The sequence below is a fragment of the Lolium perenne genome, chromosome 7 (genome assembly GCF_019359855.2).
Source record: "Lolium perenne isolate Kyuss_39 chromosome 7, Kyuss_2.0, whole genome shotgun sequence".
In the NCBI taxonomy this organism is placed as follows: domain Eukaryota; kingdom Viridiplantae; phylum Streptophyta; class Magnoliopsida; order Poales; family Poaceae; genus Lolium; species Lolium perenne.
The window spans coordinates 261,261,254-261,285,268 of NC_067250.2; the positions used below are offsets into that span (position 1 = coordinate 261,261,254).

At 43.8% G+C, this 24,015-nt stretch overlaps 3 protein-coding genes across 4 annotated transcripts; 2 read left to right on the forward strand and 1 right to left on the reverse strand.

Annotated features, from left to right (window-relative positions):
- The first annotated feature begins 454 nt into the window (after positions 1 to 454).
- Positions 455 to 4,864, forward strand: LOC127313029 (uncharacterized). The gene is made up of 8 exons (XM_051343565.2): positions 455 to 1,141; positions 2,155 to 2,316; positions 2,663 to 2,758; positions 2,848 to 2,940; positions 3,360 to 3,464; positions 3,536 to 3,676; positions 3,766 to 4,053; positions 4,256 to 4,864. The coding sequence occupies exons 1-8, from the start codon at positions 584 to 586 to the stop codon at positions 4,544 to 4,546; spliced, it is 1,734 nt and encodes a 577-aa protein (XP_051199525.1). The 5' UTR covers positions 455 to 583; the 3' UTR covers positions 4,547 to 4,864.
- A 2,176-nt stretch (positions 4,865 to 7,040) lies between these two features.
- LOC127313028 (adenylate kinase 3) lies at positions 7,041 to 11,048 on the forward strand. 2 transcript variants are annotated; one of them, XM_051343564.2, is made up of 7 exons: positions 7,041 to 7,201; positions 7,336 to 7,471; positions 8,789 to 8,934; positions 9,018 to 9,137; positions 9,285 to 9,452; positions 10,106 to 10,195; positions 10,594 to 11,048. In XM_051343564.2, the coding sequence occupies exons 2-7, from the start codon at positions 7,369 to 7,371 to the stop codon at positions 10,690 to 10,692; spliced, it is 726 nt and encodes a 241-aa protein (XP_051199524.1). In that variant the 5' UTR covers positions 7,041 to 7,201; positions 7,336 to 7,368; the 3' UTR covers positions 10,693 to 11,048. The 2 variants fall into 2 exon arrangements, with proteins under 2 accessions (XP_051199524.1, XP_051199523.1); XM_051343563.2 differs by having other exon boundaries at positions 7,049 to 7,252.
- Positions 11,049 to 15,837: 4,789 nt separating this feature from the next.
- LOC127315320 (alpha carbonic anhydrase 7-like) lies at positions 15,838 to 17,031 on the reverse strand. The gene is made up of 4 exons (XM_051345819.1): positions 16,929 to 17,031; positions 16,372 to 16,835; positions 16,062 to 16,289; positions 15,838 to 15,948 (listed from the first exon to the last, which is right to left on the reverse strand). The coding sequence occupies exons 1-4, from the start codon at positions 17,029 to 17,031 to the stop codon at positions 15,838 to 15,840; spliced, it is 906 nt and encodes a 301-aa protein (XP_051201779.1).
- Between the last annotated feature and the right edge of the window lie 6,984 nt (positions 17,032 to 24,015).

Below are 24,015 nucleotides of genomic sequence, written 5' to 3' on the forward strand. Positions count from 1 at the left end.
CCCCGGCGCCTATCCTCTGCCCGCCGGCCGCCAGCTCCGTCGCCCAGGCCGTGACCGTGACGAGGAGGCCGCTCCGCTCAACGGTGGCGAATGGTCGGAGGCCCACCTGGCGGGCGGATCGCACGAGGCACGCGTCGGTACACCAACGTCCAACCACCGTCCCGTCTCGCGTGGGTCTGCAACGTTTTTTGTTTTGTTTTTGATCGGCACCGTTCCTCTGGAGCACTATCACGTGATGACGCCCCCAATTTCATTTCCTAACGTACACGTACGACCAATCAATTCTCTCGTTATAAACTCCCCACAAAACCCGGCGCGATTTCAAATTTCGAAAATCCCATGCAGCACGCGCACGCCGTCTCTGACAGCCGGGCCCACGAGCCGCGGTGGTACTACCAAGGGGGGAAACTGAATCTTATTTTGGATTTGTTTTCTGCTCGGCGCACTCGAGGCTTCCTTCCTTCGCCTCGCCATTCCCGTTTCCCCTATCTGGCACGCCGCTGCGGACGACTTCGGAAGCTCAAGAAAAAAGTCGGGGACTAGCGCGCGCGCGGCAGCTCCGAACCCTAGCTGCCGGCGGCGTATGAGGAGGGACGCCTTCTCCAGGGCCGCGGAGGACGGCGGCTGCTCCGCCACGCGCGGCCGGACGCCCGACGGCGGGGGCAGCCACCGCCGGTCGAGGAGCCTGAGCCGGTTCCCGCCGCCCTCGCCGTCCCCGGAGGACGCGCCCACGCCCTCCTCCAGGTTCGTCACCAAGGTCCGGGGCGGCGGCTCCTCAACGGGCGGGGGGTTCCCGGAGATCAGCCTCGACGACCTCGCCGACGAGTTCTTCCGGGCCCGGGTGGAGTCCGAGGACGACGACGCCCCGCCGCGCGGGCGGGGCAGGCTCCCGGCGCCTTCGCCCGCGGAGAAGGGGGGCCGCGGCGGGACCGCGCGCTACGCCAGGGAGACGGAGTCCTCCCGGCAGCGCGACCGCTCCGTGTCCCGGGCCCCGCCCGACCGCCGAGCCGCGGCTGAAAATGGCGGCGCCAGGAGGCAGAGGTACCCTTCGGTGGATCGGCGTGCTCCGGTCGGCAGGCAGCGGTACGCCTCTGTGGACCGCCGCGCCTCCGTGGACAGACAGCGCTGGTGCGATTCGGATGTAAGTTCTGGCGACGTTTTGGTGTTCGAATCTATTTACGAATCTATAATAGCAATTGTTGGATTTTTTTTTAATCTGAGTTAATTTCATGTCTGAATTTATAACACTGTTTAATTCTGTACTCGAGTATATTAGTTTAGATTGACAATAAGTAGTTGCTCCAAATGGGCAGATATGCATGCTAGGAAATAAACACTGATACTTCCAAGTAGAGGCAAAGTTTATTCACCATTATTTCTGATGATGAAGTCAGAAATGATCAGCTGCTTATGTTTTAGCTGTTTCTACTGTTCCTTCTTACCTGCTTTGCAATTGACTTCCACATGATTTACTTTTTTCTATCTCTGGTATTATTCATGCGTGTTGCGAAAACATGTTTACATCTACTTATGGACATTCTGAGTTCGAGATTAGATTGGAGTAAGCGTGCAATTATGTTATGCAACAGATCTAAGGATGTTGTCATTGTTGGTTTATGTTTGTTGCGAAAAGAGCACAAACCAGTTTACTGTTTGTGTAAGAGAATAGGATGTTTTTCATTGTAATTGCAAACAGTTTATTAGTTTGTATTCAGCAATATTTCAGCACAATGCCTATTCTTCTGCAACAAAACAAAAGAGTTTGCTCTGCTTGATCCTTTTCACGTGGATAAACATTATCACTATAAAGTCAAACTATTTGATCCTTTGAACGATAATGTAGATCAAATTAAGTACTATATCCTGATGTTATTAAGAGTATGAATGCATGAAGTTGAGTATTCTGCTTTGTTATTGCCAATGTGCCTTCTAGGTTGAACTAACTTCCGCTGTCGCACTTTGTTCAATTTCCATCAAAATCCTCATTAATCTACTTCCTTATTTTGCATTTTATAGTCCTGCACTTTGTTGCTCCCATTGTTGCCTTTTAGTTTTACTTGAAGAAGCTCGAATATTTAACTTGCATTCCTGCAATTCATTGCATCTAGTTTGTTTAATGCTGTTTCTGACTTTCTTTTCCATTTCTGGTTGCAGAATGATATGGATTTTTCTCACAGGTCTGGTTTTAGGGGGACAAATACCAAATCTAGCACTGGCCATACCGTACAGAATTCATTCAATAAATCCAAAGTAAATCAAACTATGAGGAGGTCTACAAGTCAAAATGATTTTGTACATTTACGAGATAGTGGCTCAGTGAGTACCTCCCATTTAGTATTTTCTTGTGCTGTTAGAAACTATTGGTCACTGAAAAAGCCCTGCTATTCGTTGATGCAAAAAATGGATAATCTTTTGACTATTAGCACCTCTGTAAAAAGTTGTACTGTAGTTGGTGCACATCACAAATAATTTCTGTTCCAGTGATGTAACACGTAGTATGTACTCCCTCAAATCCCAAGCTTAAGGTGTATACATTTTTTCAAGTTTTCCTCAAAGAACTTCGATGGACCGTACTTTATTTTGACATTGCCATGTGTTACAGTCTGATTTTTTTTATCTGGTTAAAGTTCAACACTGAATATCTTCATGTTGATTTTCGCAGAGCCATTCTTCACTAACTGACGATGAATCAAGGGATGCTCACTCATTTCATAGCAGTGCTCACAGTGGAGCTCAGACTGTTTATGCCCAGGAGAAGGTTGATTTCACAATATTCTTTCAAATTTATACTATCAAATTTTAGAAGAGCTAACGTTTTAAATATATTTTATGTTCTCATTTGAGCAGTCAATTGCAAATGATGGTTCAAATGTGCTGTATGATGTGATGCGTAAAGAAGTGAGGCAAGCCGTTGAAGAAATCAGAACTCAGTTTGAAAAGGTATCTTTTGGCATGCTAAGTTTGCTGAATAATTCTTTCAAGTTTCTTATTTTACAAAGGTTTTGATTACTAACATAAGTTCAAGGTCTAAACGTGGCCCCTTCACGTTAGTGTTGCTTTATAATTGCACAGAATAAATCTTGATCCCTGGATAACTTCTTTTTGGAGCATAACTCTAGGTGTTTTAGTTTCTGATCTAGACCCTCAGAAATACTTGAGGTTAATTTCTTGTGTCTCTTGTCGTAGAGTAATCACATGATGAACTTGTAGCCTTATCTGTTGGTGTATTTTAGAGCCAGACTATGAAAAGTATATCTGTTGAATTGTCATCACTCATCTTGCCCATCTGCTACCTGTAGCAATGCTTTTTATACAATTCTGTCACTTCGATTTTCTTATCTTTGACCACACATTTTCAGGCTGTGACAAAATCCGAACCTTTAGAAAAGGTAAGAAGTGATGATGTCCAACCAACCCAGGTTATTGGTGAGCTCCGTAGGAACTACACTAGCAAATTGGAAGAGGTACGGTTTGATGGAATCCAAAAGTTTTTCCTTGCTGTGTTTATGCTCAATTCGGTCCATATGTCTTGCAGTCAGAGAAGAGGAAGCAGGAATTACTTGCTCAGTTAGCGGCAGAAGAACAACGTGGTCATGAACTCACAAAAATAGTTAAAGAATTACTGCCTACTACTAAGAAGAACGTTAAACCGGAGAGGCAGCCACCACGTAGAAGAGTAAGCTTTCTTGGTCATTTGTTTTATATATATACTTCCTTCTGTTATCGAGAATCTGCAATTCAAATTTTCATGTGTCTTTGTTTCAGAGGAGCAATGATAAAGCAAGGGTGTCGAAATGCCTTACTGAAGAGGCTGAGCTGTACTTTGAAGATTTCCTGTCAAATGTTGAAGATACCGATTTTTCATCCTTTGATGGTGAAAGAAGTGACACAAGTTCAAGTAGACGAGATATGATACATCATGCTATGCCGGAAACTCATGTAGTCCTTCCCAAAGTTGCACCACCTGTTGTCGCCGATGGTGTTGTCCTTCCTTGGTTGCAGTGGGAAACTAGCAATGATCTACATGCCTCCCCAAGCACAACCAAGACGCAGGTAGAGATGGCTGAACTATTTTTTGTTTTGTTTTAGGAATAGTAAATCAATCCATTATTATCCTATGTTGCACCGCTTGTGTTCGGCATTGCATTTTACACAAGGGGTGAATTGCATGAAAATGGACTAGCTTCTATTCATATATCGTGTAAGCTATAGTATACAATCTTGTTTCAAGTGCCTGATGGAACAACACTTTCAGGACGCAAGCACTGCATGCAGCACCAGTAATCACAGCACTAGCAGCCGTGGGAGCTGGAGCCCAGGAGACCATGGCAGCTCAGCTGGCTCCAAAGATGGACTACTCTCCAGGTTCGACCAGGCTGCGACTCGCCAAAGTAGCTGCCCTGATAACAGCCGGAGCACGTCGTTCCATATGGATGACTATCTGCATCTGCGGAGGAGCGAGGATTTCCTCTTCGAGCGATTGAGGCAGAAGCAAAGAATAGACGATGGCAGCCTAACCTTATGCAGGAGATCAACAATAATGTAGATGCAATATGATTCTTTTGCTGGGTGTGGTGGAACATATGCAGTGTGCACAATCGATTAGGTGATTGGGCAAGTTAGGCTAATAAGTGTGTAGATTTAGGACCTGTTTCCTTTGGAGCTAACTTTGCCATAGTGTGCCATAATTTTTTTATGTGTGCCAAAGTTTAGGCGCACAACTTCCTAGCCACACTTTGGCCTGGTAAGAGAATCTTGCCACAGTTATTTAGTGTATGACGCATGGAACATACTTGTAAAAAATATTACCTATGGTGTGCCAAACACTTGGTAACATTCTTGAGTCGACTATGCCTTAACCAAATTGGATGCGCAAAGTAGTGGAAAAGTTCCGATGATTTCGGAACAGCTAAAGATGCTGCCAGCTTTGGCTGCGGCAAGTTTCGGTAGTAACCTGATCTTGCGGGCTAATAAGGGGCATAATTTGTTGTGTCCCTGAGACTTTAGGGCATCTTCAAGGGCATCTCCAGCAGGGCGATGCATTTCGGATGTCCAAATGGATGTGACGTATTTTGGACGTCCAAACGAACGTGTCTGTTTGGGTCGTTTCAAATGGTCGAAATTGATCGCGCGTTCGTTTGCGTCGGGTGACTCCAGCGGCACGATGCAAACTTTTTTATTCCATTCATAAAAGTCATAATTTACATTAATAAAAACATAAAAATGCCATAAAGACGTGCTAAAACTAGGTACTAGCTACTGCTCGTCGTCGGTGACGAGGTCGATGAACTCCGGCGTCGGCCATGGAAGCTGGTACGTCGATGGTGGAGGAGGAAGGGCAAGATGCGGCAACTGCGGCTAGGCCGTCGCCTGCGTAGGAGGCTGTGGTAAAGGTGGCCACGGATCCCAGGCCAGAGCAGCAGCCGACGCCTCATCATAGGAACGCGTCGGCGTGGCCGGAGGAGTCGCCGGCCTCCCCTACGCGAGCGCCGAGCGCTGACTCGCGGAGCTGGATTGCGAGGCCGTCCCACATAGCGAGCTCGTTGAGCTCGCTATTGGCCAGTGCCATGGCAATGGCCTCCTCCTCGCTAATGTCCGACGGCTAGGTCTCCGGATCCCACGCTGGCCCGTCATCATCGTGGTCGTAGTCGGTGCGCTCCGCCTGCTCGTGCTCGTCCTCCTCCTCCTCGTCATCGTCCTCCTCGTCGTTTTCCTCTTCTTCCGCAACGATCCCGCGATCGAAGTACTCGAGGTAGCCGAGGTAGCCAGCGCGGCGGCGCCTGTCGAACTCCCACGTCCCGAACGTGATCCAGCTGTAGGAGTTGAGCGTGTACGCCAGATCTTCTCAGAGATCCGCCGGCAAGATCACTCGGCGGCGGCGCACCTCGTCCCGGCGCTCTCGGCCCTCGCGCGACACAGGGGGACCGACACACGCCTGGAGTTGATGTACTAGCCTCCTCTAGGCAGGTTTGCGTCCGGCCATGGTACCGACCGGTTTTCCTCCGAAAGGCGGCACACGAACTCGATGCGGACGTACCACCCGACCCGTGGCTTCTTGCCGGACCGCGAGCCGCTAGCCTCGTGATCGTTTTTGGTCTTGCGGAACGGCCAACATTTCTTCCCCATGGCGTCGGTCGGGTGGCTAGGGTGGACTCTGGCAATGGTGTGGTCGGGAAATGGGCGCCGACAGCGTTTCTTTAAGAGGGTCGGATGCCATCTCACCTTTAATGACCTACCACTACGACGCTGCCCAAGCCCAGCAGCGCATGCTCGCGGAAGCCGAGGCGCGCCATTAACGTGACCCTGAAAATCTGCAGCGCGACGCCCATAAGTTATGCCGCGGAAGACGAAGCATCCGTGCCACTGCCTGGCGGGCCCGTGCGAGGACCGGGCGGATGACCGCTGCGTCCGCGGAGACGCAAACCTAACGCATATTTGAGCCAGGTTTGCATCGCCGCGGATGACCCGGTCATTTTGCATCGTCTCGCTGAAGCCGGAGCTAGACGCATTTCCGGTCACCGCGGACGCAAACGGTCGCTCAACGTCCATTTGCATCCCCCGTTTGAAGATGCCCTTAGATTCTTGAAACCAGAACTTGATCGGCATGGCCTGTTTGTTTTTCAGAGTGCTGGTGTGTGCTTTTCTTTTTCTTAGCTTAGAGTGTTGGTGTGTGCTCATGTGTTCATTCCACGGTGCAAATTGGCCGCATACCCCGAAATTCTTTACTTGTCTCATATTTGTACTCTTAAGAAGTTTGTGCATGAAAGGGAATTTGGTGTTCACCCAATCAGCCAACATCCGTTTGAATACTTTTTTCCTCAAAAATACATTAGTATAAAGGAGAAGAGAGGTTTCAATATATTACAAAAATGAGGAATAATCTTGGAACTATCCAATTAAAACCGAGAGAAGTAAACGGACTATCAATTTTTTTTTTCGAAATTTAGAAGTAAAACAAGGCTTCTAGTACAATGTCTGCCTGGCCCAACAAGAAGTGCTGCACCAAACCCCAGAACCTTCTATTCCTCCCAGCCGTCACCAACCCCAATCGGCCCACCCCACCCGACCTCGTATCCACCGTCGTCTCTCGCTAATCTTTCTTTATACTCGCCGCCCACCTGCCGCCGCCCCGCCTACCTTGTGAATCTCGACCGCCCTCGCGCCGCTGATCCGCCGGAGCCCGAACCCCCTCTCGCCGCCGGTAAAGGATCCGTTGCACCTCCGCCCTCCTCATCTTCCTCGGTCTACTAGGGTTCGGTTTTCTCTTCTCTGTTTCGTAATTTGCGCTTGCTGCTTTCTGAAAACCAGATTGACCGAATTTTCCACCAATTGCAGTCACGCGAGTCGCGGCGGACGGAGGCGGAGGAGATGGCGGCGAACCTCGAGGACGTGCCCTCGGTGGAGCTCATGACCGAGCTGCTCCGCCGCGCCAAGTGCAGCTCGAAGCCTGACAAGCGCATCATCCTCGTCGGTAGAACACCGCCTCTTCTTGCCCACTTCTCTTTCGCTTCTTGTTGCAAGGTTGTTTCTGCAATCCGTGGGGGAAATTGTAGTACTCTGCATTATGGAATTGTTCGGACTCACCATGGCCATGTGTGAAGTTGAGGAGGGGGAACTTAATTTCGAAAAGATAGAATTAGCTATGCTATTTCGTCACATGAATATATTGGTTCTAACCGCTTTCCGCACTATCAGTTAAGGAACCATCAAAATTCCACTGATAACAAATCTGAAGAATCATCTCTTCAATTGCGGTGTCACTTTGCGGTGTGCCGGTGTGGCGGTGTCACCTAATTAGTGTCAACAGGGCCTTTTTATTGTCGTAGTGATTGGAAGATGCGTGCAATGTATCGTCCATGAAAGCTTCTCGAACATGATAAGAACAGAAGGATCTTTCTGGTACCATGTTTAAGCCTTTTGTGGTTGGTGAGAAGAATTAAGTACAATGTTGTGAGTATGAGTAAGGTGTAGATTTAGAACGTAGCTTGGGAAGGAAGATAGGTATATTTCTTTCCTTTTTGTTTTGTTTCTTTCACCTTTTGCTGTATCCAGCGTGTCTTATTCTTTGAGTGGTACCTCAACCAAGTAAATTATGTATTACGCTTAGTTTCTGTCGCCAGCAATGTGCAGTGTTTCACCCTCGGTATCGAATAGGACCTCTAATCTTTGGAGACTTGTGAATAGGGTCTATTACAATGTCCACCAGAGCTTAGTTATTTTTTGAGCTGTACCACGGATATCAAGTGAAATTATTTATTATGTTTAGGTCTGTTGCTAGCAATGTGCCAGTCTTTCATCCTCGGTATAGAATAGAACATCTAAGCTTCTGAGAAAATGACTTGTGAATAGTTTTATGTCTTTTACTATGTCCATCATAGCTGACGATATGATTGACAACTTCGACAACAAAGATGAATAAATCGAATGCCCTTAGTATGTGCTCCTACATATTGAACTTTCTTGTAATGCCATGTTCCATTCTATGCAACACATTGTTTAGGAATTTTGACCTTTATAGCTAGTATGTATTATATCTAGCTACATTTTACTAGTCGCGGCTGAAGGAATAGAGCATTGCATGGCAATATGAGTGTGGATGGAGAGGTGATGTAGGGATACACTTGCATTGCTTTTGCAGAGATGCCAAAGAACACACACACAATATTATTATAGACTTGTTTAATCATCTGGTACATCTTGAATTCCTGAACACAAAGTTCCACTTATACTCTTAATTGCTCTATGCTCGTGCATTATGACATGTGTGACATGTTTTATGAACTTGTAGGTCCACCTGGCTCTGGGAAGGGAACACAGTCGCCCCTTATCAAGGATGAATACTGTTTGTGCCATTTAGCCACTGGTGATATGCTGAGGGCTGCTGTCGCTGCTAAGACTCCTCTGGGGATCAAGGCTAAAGAAGCCATGGACAAGGTAAGGTTTAAAGGAGCAAAGTAGCAACTAAAAACTAGCAGAAACCTTGTTTGTTGATTCGTTTGTTTCTTGAATTTTTCTAGGGAGAGCTTGTTTCAGATGACTTGGTTGTTGGGATTATTGATGAAGCCATGAAGAAACCTTCATGCCAGAAAGGTTTTATCCTTGATGGCTTCCCTAGGACTGTTGTTCAAGCGCAAAAGGTCAGGTCCCAGATCAATATGTATCACCATGAAAGGCCTTCTTTCCTTCACAACGACTGTATATTGATGGATAATAGTAGCTGTATCCTGGGAGCTTAGTTTTTTTTTTGTTTGTTTCCTAATGCTTTGGTTGAGCAATGGCTGCAGCTCGATGAAATGCTGGCAAAGCAAGGTGCTAAGGTTGACAAGGTTCTGAACTTTGCGATCGATGATGCAATATTGGAAGAACGAATTACTGGCCGTTGGATACACCCATCAAGTGGTAGATCTTACCATACAAAATTTGCTCCTCCTAAGACACCTGGAGTTGATGATGTAAGTCAAATGCAAAATACTGGGCCATTCCTGTATATGTCATATTTGAATGATTTCTTAGACCATTATCGTTGCTTCAACCAGTTTAAGTTTTGAGCAGTTTATCTTCTCTTGGGTGCTGCTCTCAGTTTGTTTCTCAGTTAGCTGTGCTTAGGCTGGTATAACATACATATTCAATTTTGGGAAAAAGATTTGTGTTGTGGATGATGAGTTCTCCAGTTTGCTATATAAAGTCTAGGTTTCAATCTTTCTATGGTCTGCTTCTGCTTGTAGGTGCAATCAAATTTTGTATTGAATACTGGGGTGATGTTATGGTTTGTTTAAATAGTTGAATTTGCTGTTCTTTCTGTATGGATATCTTGTACAACAGCATATATCCTCTCCTTCAATGACAATATGCGCTTTAAAAATTGCCAGAAATAAATATATTTTGCATGTTTTTGCAGTACATTGAGAATATACATTATTGCTGTTACATGTTATTTGGTTTCGTTCAAGGCATTTCCTACTGTTTTGTGCAAAAGTTCGTATGTTTCATCCAGAAAATATGTATGGATATGTGGTGACAGTATCCCTTTTGTGCTATTAATTTTTTCCTCAACTGGCATTTTGGTGCGAACCATTGACCTCTGATTCTTCTCTCTTTTACCAAGGTTACCGGGGAGCCCTTAATTCAAAGGAAAGATGACACAGCTGCTGTCTTGAAGTCAAGGCTTGAAGCTTTCCATATACAAACTGAACCTGTATGTTTTCTCAACCAACTATGTTTTCATATCTTCAGGATGAAAATATTCTTCTGTTGCATACTTGCATGAGTGCCCTTCTAAAATCTCATCTTTGCTCTCTTGTTGGACTCTAGAATGGTACCTTATCCCCATTTATATATTTATTTATATGGTCAAGTACACCGTGGACATGTTCCTACTTCCTAGTATATAGTTGCATAAAGCCATCTTTGTGAGTTTGATGGAACCTAAGACATATTGTGCGCTTTCTCTTCTGATCGTATCTTTTCTTGGCCGTCATTTCTTCTGATGGTACTGAGCTTTCTGGTTTTGGAAGGGCTTTATCATATGACATCAAGCAAAGCAGTTGCTGTTCAGTCAATGTTTTAAATTTGAAAGCTGGTTTCTTCTCCCAGGTGATTGACTACTACTCCAAGCATGGCTTAGTTGCAAATCTTCATGCGGAGAAACCGCCAAAGGAAGTGACCGTGGAGGTGCAGAAAGCCCTTTCATAAAGCGCCCGTTTCACCTTGAAAATGACATGCACCAAAACCCTTTGTCTGGGTTTCCTGGAAGCAATAAACTGGTACCGCATCGTAGCGTTTTTTATTTTCCGTATGCCATGTGCGCGATAGCACCATTTTGTTACAGCTTTTGCAAGCTCGGGATTGGTCTGAACAGTTTTAGCGGTACAGAGATGATTACAGCAACTCACCCTTGACAAAATTTCCTTGCTGTGTGGTTCTACTTCTTGTGATCATGCCTTTGTTTTGATCTTTTGCTATGTGTTACTACCCAGCAATGTGTAGTATGTACAATTGTGTGATGTAAACCATATGTTGGATCAATGCATATATCTTCACTGCGGCCATTCAGAGCAGCTATTCGCATTGCCATGTAGCCATCTGGTGCTATTGGTGGCCACAGTGGAGAGGTTCAGAAATGTGCCTTGTGCAGCAGCTGCTCTGTGTGAGCGTTGCAACGTTCCCTGTAGACGAGCGAGGAACTGGGTGGCTCTGGAAGTTCCAGTGATGTGCTGGTTTGTGCCGAGCGAGGAAGGGCGCCCCGGCGTAGTTACTCCTCTAGTCGATTGTTTGGGTGTGTTATGGAGGGTGCGTCTTCTGCGGTTTTATCTTTTATCTTCGATCTGCCTTAAAAGATGATTCCTTCATCATATTGTATCGGTTTGAATGTATGGCTTTAAAAGCCAGAAGATTCACCACGCCGTTGTCACCATCAACAATGGTGAGCTTAGCGACATGGGGGTGCCGAAGTTGTTCATGTCACCCTTCCCGAAGAGCAGAAAGGAGAGCGTGGGGGACTCAGGGTGTACCGCGCCATGCACAACAGAGACAAGTTTTGCCGGGCTACCTGTTGGACTGCATGTACGTGTGGTGGCGCAACGAGAACGCAAGCCACGGTGATGGCAGGTGGGTGCCGTGAGCACGGTCAAGGAACTCGCCGCCGCTGCCGGCGGCAAGAGGCCTACTGCTCTGCATCAAGCACCGGTTCCTGGCCTCTCGCGCGCAGACAACCTTGACGTATGCAAGATCCAGTTCAACAAGGCAATTGTTTTGATCAACAACACATTGCATTGCGTTATCAGAATCTGGCACGGTCACTTTTCTAAAATCTGAACTTGACATGATCATCTTATGCTTGACCATCATGTAAGACGTGCTTCTGTTTCTTGAAGTTGCTTCTGAATTTTGGCTGCGTGATTTGTTTGTGCTAATATGTGCTACCTCTTCGTTCGTTTAGATGGATCCTAAAGCCCCAACGGTAGATGATTTGTCACCACCAAGGCGTCCAGATGGGAACGAGCCGACCCGCATATGCTCTTAGATTTGGCCTTATCGGCCTCAAAGGACAATTTGAGAGACCATAAGTTGACCTATTTTTAACAACGGTGTTGTTAGCCTTTTGGGTACCTTCGACCTAAAAACTACTTCATAGTCTCTTCGTTATGAAATAGTCTACATCCTAGCTACAAATTTTTTCTTGAAATATTCATTCTAGCTTTTAGTTAATAACAACACTAAAAATGAAAAGATTTGCTCTCTTTATTAGAAGTTATTTTCAATTTAGCTTGAGTTAGTTATTCACATATCTAAATAGTACTACTAATAAATACAACACTAGTTTGTCTCATTTTCTCTAAAATGTAGTCTAAATTAGAATGGAGAAAATACGTTTTATCTAGCTATGTTTAGACGTAGAATATTTTTCAAAACATGTTATAGCGGTACAACCAAATTAGCCATCAGGTAGCATAGTAGGCCAATTAGCTAGCTCTGTATACACGTACGACGTACCGGAATCAATCAGATCATGTATCCGTAAACTGGATGGAAAATTGCCATCAGGCTCTAATTTATTCATTTGACCGATCTGGTGCCATGCCTGAAATCAGATCCATAAACGTACGGCAAGTTTCAGCGCAACAAAAAGGTACGGCAATTGTATACTATGTTTCCAGTAGCTAGCTGATAGATCGATCTGAACGATATCGTGCAATCATGCTACCGGGGGAAGTTACCTAGTCGCTTTAATCTATAAAAAATGTGAATGATCTAGTACACGGAAGCATATACACGCTCTACCAAAAAAATCATATTTCAAAATGTTAAAAAAAATTGACGAAAAATTCTACATGTACATCTTCACAATATATGTGTTCATCAAGTTTCGCGAGGAACCAATATTTCGTGTGGTCTATGTAAAAGAATAAAATTTATCTTCTGAAAAGCATTATTTTTTTGCATTGAATTTTGTCTTTTTACACACGGCACACGACAAATTGACTTTTCATGAAACGACTTTGTGAACGCGTAACACGTGAAGATGTACGTGCAACTTTTTGATTCCATTTTTTTTAATTTTTTTCAAAATTTGTGTAATATGCATTTCAAAATATGATTAATATAACTTTTGTACTAAATTTCTAATACTTATTACAAGTCGGAGAAAGTAATTAATTAAAACCTTTTTCTAGTCAGTTCAGTGAGTTGACCAGGCTGCCCACTACATCGCTCTGGATTTAGGGTTTAGTGTTTAGGGTTGGGATCCACATAATTGAACTTCATGGGTGTGTGTTATGTGGTTAAGCAAACTACAGAATGTTCTAAACGTATTCATGTCCAAAAGGTAATCATGCCAATGGTCTGATTTATACTTCAGAAGTTTCTATAAATTTCCTTCATGTATCATACAATAGAAACCTTTATTACAATATCTTTTTAGGTTATATGATCTAAAATATCTACATATTTAATAATATTAAATTGAGAAGACCGCTCACATAAGAATATACATATACACTGTATATTTCACCAATTTGTAGAAAAATAATGCAAAGATGCATGCATTTTCGCCCTTCTTTCATATTTAAGGCATGTTTTTAAGCGGCACTGTCCAGTGGAAACAATTATGTATTTTGTTACAAAGTATGTTTGTTTTTTATTGCACCTCATATATATCTTCAATGATGTACATTGTAATTATATAACAAAGAACATAATTATTAATGTTTTGCAACATTCTTGTATGGTTAAGAATGCTAATTCCTAAGTAATATAAAAATGTATATTCATTAATATCACAATGTGATAGCTTATGAATAAGTATTAAATTTTAGTATAATGAGGTCATTGCAAAGATTTTGGGGTGCATAGCCTTCACTATATACTCTTATTTATGGGAAATATGTTAAGGCGATACAAATAATAAGGCAGATTTTACACATATTACTTTAGGATTTAAATTGATTTGTATTTTAGAAAGTCATATTGTTAATCTGATACAGGTTTGGGAACCATTATCGCAGAAACTTTTTTTATATAACAAATTCAGATATATTTCAATATGAAGCATCTTCGTATACTTGAATTATTTTTCATAGATGTGATTGATGAATAAACATTGCACAACTTGTCTTGGTTACCCTATAAAAGTGTTATATGTGTGCCATGAATTTAAATACCATGGATTCTGTACCAACGAGCAAATTCTTTTTCACCATGTTCGGTGGAGTATACAAGTCAAGCGAAAGCGACACCATAAGGTTATTTCACCCTACATATAGCTCATTTCATCATAGGTTTCATTTTTCTTACTTAGCTAGAAGTCAAATGATGATGGAAAAAATTGGTTATGCATTTTCCATCAAGTTTGTTTTACCAAAAGTACACCGTCCTTGTCATTTTTAACGAACGATTCTCATTCTATTCATCTTTGGTTTGAATATTAGATTTGATTCATCATTAATGGGCACGAGTTATATGGAATATAATCATATCCAAAGCGCGATGCACTATCTTAGTGCCTTAGCAAAGGAAAGTTTTCCCTATATAGGCATACCACATACCATCACCTCACCGGAATACTCGAAGGGTGTAGCTCCAAGGCCATGGCAACATCTAGAGATGTAAATAGATCATATCAGATTGGATATTGCTATTTCCATGTACATTACCATAGTTTTTAACAAATTTGGATTGGATAATGATCGAATACAGGCTCGAATGCGGATTATATCGTATTGCAGATATGAGGAGGATTAAAAACAGGCTCAGATCACACGCGGGTAATTGAAAAATACACAAATAAAATTAGAAGTTTGCTTATTCCATGTAAAAATCGTGACGAGAAAGAGTGTAACACTATATTAATTATAGGCGAAGATGCATGCTTGTTCATACAACACAACATTTCGTGTGCAGACACTTGGGGAACGCGTATAGAAAACATAAAAAATCCTACGCATAGCCAATGCCATATGCGAGAGAGGAGGCAACGGATCATACCCTCTTAGATTAATCTAGCGGAAGTTGTCGATGAAGAGATGAGTTGATCCCTACAACTAGATTTGTTTAGTCGCGAGGAGATATATTATCCAAGGAACAAGACGTTCAATACCTCCATGGTATATACACATACGAGATCATAAACACCGCATCGAAATGTCATCAAGCAAACCAAAATCTCCAAAATCCGCGCTATACGGTAGCTCGTCTTTGTCCCAGTTTTAGGTGGTTTTAAATGGTTTAAACTTCATGCATACGTGTTAAAATATATCGAAGGAAGTAATTTATCTTTGTACCAACTGCAAATTAGGTCGCAACTGACCTGTTGTTTACCGAGTTTCAAATGGGATCGATGAAACATGCCAGAGCGTGCACAAGGCTTTCTAGGTGGACTCTGTCCAACGGCAACATGGACAGATTTCGTGTCCTATTCACTCTAGTGCTACGTGGGCACATTTGGATTCTGAATGAGTGGTTTTTTGGGCAATGCACATTATGCAGCGTGCACGAAATCACCCTATTTCTTTTTGTTTCGGTTCATATGCAATATTCAAAACATGGTGATTTTTATCAGCACAAATCATGAGGCAATGATCAGTACAAATCGGACGGCAACAACATGCATGCTATATAGCATGCACGCTAGAATCTCATTCCTCGTTTTTGAATGAAACGAGCAGCTGTTGTAAGTTGGAACACTAGCTCAAAAATGCATTATACATGCGGTGCTTTAACATGAGCAAGATCGAGCAACACAAGCAAATTGAAAACGGCCGAGGGGGCACGATCGAACGCGCGCGGTGGGGTCGGTGGTGATCTCCTAGCAGTCCGATCGAGGTGATAATGAGGGCGAGGCTAGTTCCGGCGTCCATCTTGTTGTGACGTCAAGGACGAGGCCCAGTTGTAGTAGAGGGCGACGCTCCTGCCGTTGGCCTCCTGGAGCGGGCGCGCGTTCCTCCTCGCATGCTGCACGCACGAACCCACGCCATTAATCAGACACCAAATTAAAGCTTAAACATCCAACGAGACTCTAGGAGAGAAAGATGAGGGTTGGATGGAAGCTGCGCATGGTGACGTACGTCGTGGACGGCCTCCCTGAGCAGCTCCACCTGGTGGCGAGACACGTGCCGCACCCTGGTGGCGACGGTCCAGACGATGCCCTCGGTGCACGGCGGCGTGGTGAAGGAGCCGGTGTAGCGGTAGTACTCGTCGCTCCCCCTCACCGGCCTCCTCGGGTCCACATCGTAGTCGATCCACTCCTCGTGCCCCCTCCTCCTGTCCCTGATCCTCTCCAGGTACGGCTCCAGCTACATGCACAGCAGGTCCTCAGATTGAATTCAGTTCTGGCAGGGAGCGCGCGTGTGTGGGATGGTCGAAAGGATTGCGTACCATGTGCAAGGTCTCGTCGCGGTGGTCGCCGATCTCGAAGAGCTGAGCGACGACGGCGTACTTGCCGCTGCCCGGCCTATTGTCGTCGCCGCCGCTCTGGTGGAGCATGTGCAGCTCCAGGTCGTAGCGACGGCCGTGGAGGGCGTGCTCGCTGGGGGAGTGCCAGTGCATCTGCCGGAGCTTGTACGAGACGCCGTCCAGCAGCAAGGTCCCAGCGTTTCCCTCGAACCGCACCATGATGTCGTGCCCGCGGTTCACGAGGGTGGCCGGCGACGGGCGGTACGAGCGGGTCAGACGGCCGGTGCGGTGGCCGGTGATCGGCCGCGCGGCGTCGGTGTCGCCGGGGACGCTGATCGGAGACTGCAGCCGGCCCCAGTAGCAGGTCGCCCAGTCCGGTCGGAGCAGGCCCCACCGGTCCGGCCCGTTGTCCGCGCCGCTCCGGTACGTGAACGCCGCCTCGTCCTCTGAAACGAAGCGATCAGTACTGCTAGCTGACACATCGACTAAATACTCCTACTACTTAGCCTACCAACTTGCGCGTGCGCTCGATCGCGTACCACTTTCTTGCGCCCGTGCATGGCGGACGGCGCAGAGGGGAAGAAGCAGGAAGAAGGAGACGACGACGACGAAGACCGACGCCCTGTCGCTGCTCCAGGCCATGCGGGCGTGTGCCGGTCTGCAGTGACGGTCGAGTTCTCCTCCGTGGTGTTGAGTTCGCCCCCTCTCTCCAGAGCTATGTTGTGAAAGGTGAACAAGCTGGGAGGCTCGGATATATATCGTTACTTCGGTCGTTAATGGTGTTACTTACCTGTCCTTGTCACGCGTAACGCGAGCCGCCTGCATATGCGGCGGCGGCTTATAGTACAATGCTCACGCCAAGCTTACATGCGGTGCGCGATGAACGGCCAACCGAAGCGAGAGCATGCACGCTCTTCTCTTGACAAGAAATGGTTACGCGTTCAGTTAACTGTCGACTGGTTTTATTTTTGCGAGTGGTAGACTGGCAGTTTTATCACTTGATTTTGTTCGTTCTACTCCCAACGTCAATTGTTGTGTTGGAAGATTACATTTATCTAGGTACATGCCTTCAAATCTTGCTTCGCCATATCGGTTTTGAATAATTTCTCATGGTTGCCGCGAGGAGTTTCCTCGCAATATTTTGTCTCGACTGCTACATTCTCGACAATATTGGTTCATACTCTCGGCTACCTAGCAACGTCAGCCATGCTGTTCGGTTATTTTTCCCTCGTATACTAGTGTTGGTACTCTTGTCAATGTTGGTTGAATACTTTAATGGTTGCGGCCTTGCGGGCTTGGACGTAGCCTTGGCATTGCGGCTCAAATTAAAATTATGGGAGAACCTTCGTTTGTATTCACATGTCTGTGGTTTGGTATCGGCTGCCTTCAGATAAGTATAAGATTGTATCATGGAAGAAGAAAGAGTTTGAAAATCTAAAAAAATTAGTCGTTTCTTCTAGACTTTATTTTGTAATCATTGAAGACAGCTTGGGTATCTCTACCATGTACTATTTATTGCTATGAGTATATATTGAATTGATTTTCAAAAAAAAAAATCTGAGCTAACCAAGAATTCCCACCTAGGAATACTGTTTTGTCATTATTATCTCTCTTTCGACTAGGATGTCAAAAGAATTCAATTGATTGACGCGATAAGAAAACCTCATTTTGGTTACCCGGGTTCAATTTAATTATCACAATTCAGTTATTCCACCATTTAAAGGTTTTATAAACTATGTATTTTCGTTTACTTGACATGTAAAGTTGGATGTGCGTGTTCTTAAAAAATATTGGGATGTAGCACTCATAAAACTATATTTTTGTAAGCTTTTATCTTTCTTTCGATGACAATCCAGATCACTAGATTTTATCTGATATATATCAGATAAGAAGGCAACTCCAAATGATGTCTCCCTATAGCTAGAACCGGTATGTGCGGGTGTCCACGCCTGCACGGGGCCTTGGAAGCGTGGAGGACCATGGCCCCTCACCGATCAGAGGGTTTTCGTTCTTTGTTTAGCTTGTTTTTAGTGTCTTCTTTGAGATGGTGATGCGACAACTACATCTTAAAGTCAGAATAAGAGCCCCTCATCACATCCTCTCTACGGTGGTGCGTCTAGCACCGATGGAGAGCGTGTGGATTTGTGTGTCCTGCGGATCTCCTGAAATCTTGTCAGTTTTCTTGTTTGTTGGTGTGTTTTCAGGTCAGACTCTTTCGATCTACGGGGCTAATCTTTAGCTATGATTGCTGCTCTGGTGCGTTGGTATTTTGTGGCCTTGGTACAGTACGACAAATATTTCCGAATCCGGTGATGGAGGGGTGGGGACGACGGCACGCCTTCGGCTCATGGTAGTGTTTATTGTCATTGCTAGGTGATCTAAGGATATATTAGTATTTTTTTACTTGTTGGGTTCTTCGTACTACTATGGGTGATTATCAATAAATTGGTGGACATTTTTCCGCAAAAAAGATAGCAAGGCAACAAAAGATTTGTGTGCAACCTATGGTTTTCATGTGATTGGAATGTGGCATGCTTCTACGCCAAATGTTCACATTATTGCACTTTGATTTGGAAAGAACAACTCCTTTTATGAATCTAGAAAGGAAGTTCATGACCTCAGATCAATTGCTAATTTAATTTTAGTTTTCAGTTCTGTCTGATAAGGTAGATTTTCAATTTGATTTTTTGTGGCTAAGAGCACCCTTTGTCTACAAGGAATAAATGCAAGACCTGACATGGCTATACCCAACACATAAAGGGCATTGTGTCATCATAACAAGAAGCTTCAACTTTTCGCGAACCGGAATAGCACATGAAGGCAAATAATATTTCAAAAATTCATGTATAATATATAGTTTCCGCAAAAAAACTATTCAACGCGTGAAGTATAAAAAAGTGAGAGACGTTGCACATCTATCCTAGTGTCCAACAAACATGATAAGCATGCAGGTAAAAGTGTGCGGGGCTACTCTGAAGGAGAGCATCGTAAACAAAAACTCTTCGAAACCGGTGACCTTCGAGGAACCGGCTCATGGATGAGGCAACAAGATTCTTATCACTAGGTGCGCGTTTTTGGAAGCTCGTGTGAAGCTTGTTGGGGCAGTGAAAACCTTGACATGCTCGTCCCCACGATCAGCTCCAGTTCTAGCTTTGGCGTGCTTGCCAACGACGTCTCTGTCTTAGCACCTTAAGATGCCTCTACCGGTATCCACATGTATAGGGTGGAGCGGCGCTAGTGAGGTGTTAGCCTCGCCTCCAGCATCAAAGGACTATAGGAGGGGAAAGAGAAATGGTCCGTCATGTGCTCTACGTGTCCACCCCACGACTCTATATATAGGGGGAGGGAGTGGTTTGGGCTCACTCACTTGTGTCCCAAGTTCCCAATGCCTAATCGTAGTCCATGTGGATCCCACCCACAAACTTTATCCCTATCATGTTACATCCAAACTAACCAGCTAGCTGTTATTTGGATGATGGCACCAATCTACAGGGTTACTGATTCATTGGGACTCCATGCTCAAAGTGTTGTAGCAACTAGCAAGGGCATCTTCCCCACAAGGGTTGCTCAAGGGTGTACATCGAACTCTCTGGAAAACAATGGACTTACACACTTCTTTCCTCTTCAAACAAGCTACAAAACGCAAATACCGTGCCTTGTGTCCCCAACTCCACCAAGTGGTTGTCAAGCACACGATTTCGTATTATAATAGAGAACAAATATATAAAGTGTAGTAAATAAAGTAAATATGCAACAAGTAAATTAAAAAATGCAACATGAAAGGTAAACTAAATTCTATGCAAAAGCAAAGTGGTATGGTGATGGAAGTGATTTAAACTTTAAGTAGGAACTAAATGCAAGTATCATAAATGTTTTTATATTTTCTTATTAGTTAAGTGCTGAAGTTGTAAAGGTATATAAATGCAAGTAAAATGTGTTTCTTATGATTCAAAATGGACTGAGGTTCATGGTTTTACTTGTTAACTCTCTTTTAAGTAGTGGTATGAAAACAATTTTTAAAAGGCATAATACTAATGTAACTTTATTATGTGTTTAATAAGTTTTCATATGTGCATCACGCCATATGGTTTAGATGATGCAAAACATCCCACTAACACTCCTCTAGTAAGAGAAAACTCCGCAAACTAGATTTAAGATAAACAAAGTATTGTCTTTGCTTGTATGACATGATGTTGGATATCAAATATACTACCTCAAAAGATTTGAGATCACCATCATTGGTAACTTCGTGATAGTAACACATGCATTCTTTTATCCCTAGTGAGGTAACAACGGATAGGTAAAAACCAAAGCAGGACCTAAACTTTCTAGTCACCGTCCAGTTCCATAATACCATGTTACTCCAACTAATTAATGCACATATTCCCCATCACATTTCCTATCATACTAGTTGGATCAAAACTTGTAATAAAAAATAGGGTACATAATATACACCTAGTCATACATCAAACATAAAATGAAAATTGCAATATCAAATACCAATCTTATAAAAACCAAAGATCCACCACAAAGGGGTTACATATAGATGTCCAGAACTATGAGGGAAGCTCTTGTGGCTCTAGAACATTGATAGGAAGAGAGAGATATCAAGCTACTTCCACAAACCCATAGTTCAAGGGTGGAATACTCCCTGTTCATCATGGAGACGAAGGAGATGTGTTGGAGAAATTGGAGATGCGAGCCGCCGGCGCTCCAGAGGCATTCCCCCTCACACCTACGCTAGTTCAACCTTCATTTCGTGGTTCGCCGTGCTTTGGGATTGCGAATACAACTATATATATATATATATCCGTTTTTAGTTCAAGGCGATTCGAAGGGCCCCAAGATCAACGACATGGGGGCAAGGAGGGCGAGACGATGGGCTATGGTGGCGTGTCCATGGTATTGGGCCACACCACCTAGCCTATCTCGACCCTCTGGCTAGCCTAGGTGGGGTCCAGGTACTCCAGATCTTGTTTTCCATCAAGACTTCCATATAAAAAAATGCCAGGTCCTTTTGAGCTCGCGAAGGTCCATCAAAGTCAAATATATGAAAACAAGGTTTTTCTGCCTTGCAAGGTTACAATACAAATAAAATGGATCTTTTATAAAAATCCCTAAAATCATTTTAAACTATGATTATAATCATTTATAATTATGATGGAATATGAGATAGTAAACTACAAAGAACATAGATGAAGTTCAGATGCATCTTTGGATCCAATACCTCTATCTCCACTCCCTTAAGTAGGTGAACCTGCAGGGGTCACGACAAGACGGTCACAGTTTCAAGTCACACTTAGAATTAATCAGTCATTAGCAGCATGCTAGCTCCCCTATGCCATTAAATCATAAGATGAATCTTTCCCAATGTGATGATACATTCAAGTCCCTTTGCCACACGATATTATTACTAAGCTACAAGTGATTCGACTGACATCTCTGTGTAGCTATAACTATCTCTTCTCGAGCCAGTGACATGTGATTTCATTCGACTAACACTTAGTCGACCTAACTTGATTAACACTTAATCAACTAGCGCATGACCATGCTTCCGAATCATATTACTTCGAGGGAACCTAGAGAATATCTCTCGAATTTGGAGGGGTTAGTCCCTTATTATTAATCCACATCATATAACTTGGTTCACATACGACCAAAGACCCTCTTTCATAACTACTAGCTAGTTTTGGATAGCGTTTGGCAGACTCAAATTTTCTCATCCACAACTCAGATCGTGAGATAAGATCAGGTCTAAGAATTCCATTGCTTGAGGTGGATCGCATGATGAGTTTATTGTGGTGCATCAGTCGTTGGGTCAGTTTGGCTCGCTAAGATTTTTAGCCAATTAAATGTAAGGAAGATTAGCATCCCATGCCCATGACTAGTGGAACCGGATCATTTGTTGACCTACACATTAGTTTCATTTGGGTTTCTGACCCAGCCTTTCCAACTAAGTATAAGTTAGCATAAGTTAAACATATGGTTCCACGACCGAATCATGTATTCGATGACATATGTGAATGTTCATACATCAAAAACATATGAATACGCAAGAATGTGAATGCCTCTAGGGCACATATTCCTAACAAAATGAACATGCAAATTTTGGAGTATCAACACTGCAGCTGGGTGAAAATACAATTTCCCATGGTCGGAACTCTAATAGGATATAATAGGACATGACCGTCACACCGTCTCCACCATTTCTCTTCCTTTGTAGTCTATCCCCGAAGCCTCTCTTGTTTTTCTCCTCTGCATCGAACTCCATTTTTTTAGGCTCTGGTATCTACTGAAAGTACATCCATTATCCTTAAAGGGGTTTAAGATGATTCCTGACAATGCAATTAGAGAACTAACAATAATTGCGAGTTGCAGGTTTTGGTCATTGGAATGTTAAGTGGAACATGCCATTAATGACCCTTAATTTTTTTCTGTCGAAACCACTAGGGAAATCTCCAATCTCAAGTTTTCTTCTTTTTCTGGTACAACCAGGTACTTTTAAATCGATACCTCTGACACAATGAGATTGGGAGACTGGTAGGGATTTGTTTCCTCGGCACTACCAAGTTTGGTATGCTATCGGAAACATTGAGCAGTCACAAAATCTGACCAAAAGCACCATCTGTACATGCCACGAACTTCCGAGTAAAATCAATTTGGTACCTTCGAGTAGGGACTTGGTAGTTTTCTATCCAATTGAATTTTTGATGGTGTTCTATTAGTTCCAGACATGCGAGTTCTACCTTTATCGGAACTACATGGCGTGCTAATTTTTGTTGAGCAAACCCTCCAAGTGTCTTTTTTTTTCCTTTTCCTAACCTCTGGGTTATTTTCTTATTTTGAGATTCCCTATTCCTATTTATACCTATGAGCTTTTGAAGTGGCAACTCCTGGAATGCAGTCTCCGATTTGCCTTTAGAAATTTTGAACTAGTCTAGAACCTCCGAGTTTCACCATGTGGTACTTTAGGACATGTTACTTTTTCCAGTTTCGAACAGATTTTTACCATTGCCTATAAATATACCAAACCTCCCAAGACAACTTGAGGTTTTCTTTTTGGAAGTTTGAACGAGAAGAGGGAGCCTTCGCTTGACGATATGTAGAGCGGAGCAAGGCCTAGTGCTACCTGTGCTGTAGCACCGGCCTAGCAGCTGCACCTGCACCTCAACGAGTATGTGTTACATTTCAATGCAACAAAAATGAAAAGCTTAGGTAACTAGCACCACTAAGATTGTATTAGCACCATACTTGGACTGTTTCTATATCCGCCCCTGACCATATCTAGACCTCTTTCTCACTTGCACGTAGACCTAAATCTCCACTCAAATCTTAAGAGATTTAAGGTGCTTTTAGAAGCCAATCCTTTGTGACATATTTGTGAAGGCTTCAAGAACCAAGTGCTAGCATGGTGTTGTTACTTCATGGAGGGAATGCACCTCCTATCCGGCTAGAGAGTCATTTGGAAATCTCCATGGTGATTTGTGAAGGAGCCAATAGTCCGTGAAGACCAGTGATCACTTACTATGTGTGAAGATCCCACCTCAATGTTTGAGCACGGGCTTGGTTTCCTACCTGAAGGAGTAGCAAGTTGGTCTTTGTGAGCATGTACTTGGTGTCCATTGG